General features: G+C 55.1%; 1 protein-coding gene across 1 annotated transcript; it reads right to left on the reverse strand.

Moving 5' to 3' along the window:
- Positions 1 to 230: 230 nt before the first annotated feature.
- On the reverse strand, positions 231 to 1,901 carry LOC123498428 (uncharacterized protein K02A2.6-like). Its single transcript, XM_045245532.1, has one exon. It carries the CDS (start codon positions 1,899 to 1,901, stop codon positions 231 to 233), a length of 1,671 nt encoding a protein of 556 aa, XP_045101467.1.
- Between the last annotated feature and the right edge of the window lie 2,080 nt (positions 1,902 to 3,981).

Below are 3,981 nucleotides of genomic sequence, written 5' to 3' on the forward strand. Positions count from 1 at the left end.
CGGGACGAAACAACATAACAAAACAAATTGCTTACAACATGCCTGAGAGGCAAAAAACGAATATGACCCCCACACAGTATGTATGAAAACTCAGCACTTAAGCAAGTTACACAAGAACAATTCACATGAACACTAATCTACTACATAATCTGACAGCCACAAAGGCTGCTTCATACATCTCTTAGGGCGGGTCACAGACTGTAGTTGCTGAGGGAGCAGAGCAGGTGTCTCTACCAGAGGCGAGGGCAGGAAATTTGCGGGGTCGGTGACGTAGGTGTGACATCTGACGGGCGGAGATGCCTGCGGTTGCGTGATGTGATGCGTCCACTGCCATCCATCTTCACCAAGTACTTCAGGAATGGACACACTTCTGTGACCACACCTCGCTTATCCCAGACCTTGGTAGCCTGATTTTGCACCCACACTTTGGTGCCTGATACCAACGGGGGAAGGGTCTTGGGTGTTCCTTGCTTCACGATCCAATTTTCCTGCTGCCTTGCTGCCTCGAGCTCCCTTGCGCGCAAAGCCTGCTGCCAAAGTACATCCACCTTGTAATGCTGCTTATGTACTGGGACGCCATCCTGCAACTGCCTGCCCATGGCCAACTGCGTCGGGGACTTATCTACACCACGCAGGGGTGTGTTCAGATATTGCAGCAGCGCCACCGACGCCTTGTCCACGTCAAGGCCGCCCCCGGGGCCTGTGTTGTCACGCAGCAGCCTCTTAGCAGATTTCACTGCTGCTTCAGCCCGGCCGTTGGATTGAGGGAAGTGAGCGAACGCGACTCGCTGCTCCACCCCCCACCTCCTGAAGAATTCACACATCTCTGCACTGATGAGATTTGTTCCGCCATCCGTTGAGACTGATTCTGGTGCCCCCCACCTCTGGAAGTACTGGCGGAATACCGATGACAGCTTGCCTGAAGTAGCCCCATTAGGGAAGTGTGCCAGCTCAAGCCACCCCGTAAGCCTGTTTGCGTAAGCCATGTACACCTGCCCATCAAGTTGGCACAAGTCTGCCACCGTATGTTGAAACGGGTACTCAGGAAGGGGCGTAAAAGTGAAAGGCTCGGCTGCCAGAGATGGGGAGTGAGCGTTGCAGGTAACACAGGCGTCTCGATGGCGCTGTAGGTCGCCCTCCATGCCAGGCCAATACACTGACTGCCTCGCCCCGTGTAGCATTTCGTCCAATCCCTGGTGACCAGCATGGAGATTAGCAGTTACGTGCTGGCGGAGAGACTCTGGGATGACCAGGCGGACATGCCCCTGGTCATATGTGTATGTCACCAGCCCTTGTGACACAGCCAGCCTGTCCCTTACTCCATAATACTGACGGAGACAGGATAACTCTTGGACACGGTGCGGATGCCAGTCACCCGCCATCACTCTGGCCAGAAGCAGCTGGTACTCTGGGTCCTCTGCAGCTGCCTGCACCACCGCCGTATTGTCAAACACAATGCAATTTCCGTCCTCAAGTGTGGCAACAGTCGCAGACGCCACTGCCATTTCTATGTGACAAGCCTGTTCTTCATCCATGACGTCTGGTGTCGCACACAATAATGGGTAGCGTGACAGGAAGTCCGCGGCGGAGTTACGTTTTCCGGGGAGATACTTAATCAGGAATCTAAACTGAAGCGTTTTTTCCTTTAGAGCAAACAACCTTGGGTTTACAATGTCCTTTAGCTCTCTGTCACCCAAGAGCTTGACAAGCGGGCGGTGGTCAGAGATGACAAGCAGGTTTGGGCACCCGAGCAGGAAGAGGCGGGCCTTGCGGAGACACCATGCGACCGCTAATGCTTTGCCCTCTACCGGCGCGTAGCCAGCCTCAGCGGGTGTGAGGTGACGGCTGCCACAAAGCGCGAGACGCCACCCACTCTTGCAGCAGAACGGGCTTTCTTGCATCGAGCATCGGCAATATTGTTGCAGCACCACAAATCCTATGCCCACCTTACTCCAATCAGTGATCACAATAGTGGGTCTGTTCTTATCATAAAACGTGAGGCCCTCCTTAGCGAGGCTGCAAACCACCTCTTGAGCATGCTGGAATTTCTTTTGTAGATTTTCATCCCAATACACTTTCTTGCCTTGGGGTTTTTCAGCAACTCATGAAATGGCTCCATGACTGGAGCGGTGGCAAGGAAGGGTGCCAGCTGATTCACGAACCCATGCCAGGAGCGGATGTCTGTCAGAGATGGTTCTGCGGGCATGTTAAAGTGTCTGATGGCAGCCAGCCTCTCCTCAGTGGGGTGGTATTCTTCCCAGCCCACATGGAACCCCACAAAATCCACCTCCTCCTGCAGAAGGTAAACTTCTCAGGTTTGAGAGTCACTCCTTTCGTGGCACAGGTTTCCAAAAAATCATACACATGCCAGAAGGCGTCTTCCACATTGGCATCAAACATTAACGTGTCGTCCACACACTTTATCTTCCTTGGAATCCCCACGATAGCATCATCAAACCTCCTGGTATATGCATCGGGTGCAGCACAGTGGCCCATGGGGGTTCTGCGGTATCTGAAGCGGCCCCACGGTGTTATGAAGGTTGTGAGCCTTCTGCTTTCCTCATGCAGCTCAACTTGATGGAAGCCCCAGTGCGCATCTGCAGTGGTCTTGAAGCTGTGCCGCGGGATGCCGGATACCATGTCAAAAGGTGTAGAAGTGTGGTGCGTTTCCCTTCTGCATGCAGCGTTCAGTTTCTGGAAGTCGACAGCGCCTTGGCTGGCCAGACTTTTTGGCCATAACCACCATCCTCGTGCACCACTCCGTAGCTTCACCTACCGGTACTGGCTCCAGAACTCTCATCTTGACATCCTCGTCCAGTTGTCTCTTGACTTCCGCTTCCCAGTGCCTTGGCACCGAGGCTGGTGTGTGGCAGGCGTACGGCTTAGCCTCCGGAAGCAGGTGGATGACGTGTGGTTCACCCGCCATCACTCGCAGGGGGCTTCTGTTCGTGTCGAACGTGGATCCTGAGAAGTGACAGAGAAGCCACTCCTCCAGTGGGGGAAATGGGAGCGAAGTTGGGCGTGGCGGTGTGCTGTCTGTTGCAGTGTTGCCAACATCGGAGACTGTCGCACCCGCGATAGTGGCGTGGTGCGGGAAATCCATGGGTACTAATCCGAGATCCCTGCATGCCTGCAGAGAGAGGTAGCATCGGGTGGCCGACTGCATGACGAAGACCTCTTGCACTGTTGCCCTGCTGCCATACTGCACCCGACAAGGAAACGAGCCTGAAGGCTGCAGGCTCAGGTTCGCCACGTCCCGCAGAATCCCTCAGCGCGTGGCGAGGCTGGCTTAACACCGAGTGCTGTCAGCAAGTCCGGGCCAGCGACACACACCTGTGCCCTGTGTCGGGCACAGCTTGATCTTGACTGACGTTCCATCTCCTGAGCGTGGCTGACAGTCACCTCGATGCGTGGCTGCCTCTGTGCTGCACCTGCGGCTGCGATGACGATGCGGAGGCCTCCATGTCAGCGGTTGCTGCAACTTGCTTCCCCTTGCTCCTACACATCTTCATAACGTGCCCAGTCTTACCGCAGTTGTGACAAGTCAGCGTCTCTGCGTGACACGATCCTTTCCCTGGCTTGTGCTTCAGACCACAGTTGCCACAGCGTTTGAACGTAGGCTGTGTTTGACGGATTCCTGCGGTTTGGGGCGGGAGAGCCTCTTGTGCGCCAGGCAGCGGCGTCACCCCAGCCGCCGCCCAGGATTCCCGCCCGGAATTCCCGCCAACATCACCTTGGCGGGCGTCCTTATGCACAGCCTCAAAGGCCACACAAAACTTGCGAAGCACATCCACATCACCGAATGTCTGGCACTGATGAAACACCTCCTCCTTCAATGCTACACTTCTAAGCCCACACACTAGCTTCTGGAGTAGCATGTACTCCGACAGACTGCCTGCACAGTGGGGACACTTAAACTCACAGTCTGCAGCACATTGGGTAGAGCGTGTAAAGTACTCACAGATTGACTCACTAGGCCCT

Source organism: Portunus trituberculatus, chromosome 48, assembly GCF_017591435.1.
Source record: "Portunus trituberculatus isolate SZX2019 chromosome 48, ASM1759143v1, whole genome shotgun sequence".
Taxonomy (NCBI): Eukaryota; Metazoa; Arthropoda; class Malacostraca; order Decapoda; family Portunidae; genus Portunus; species Portunus trituberculatus.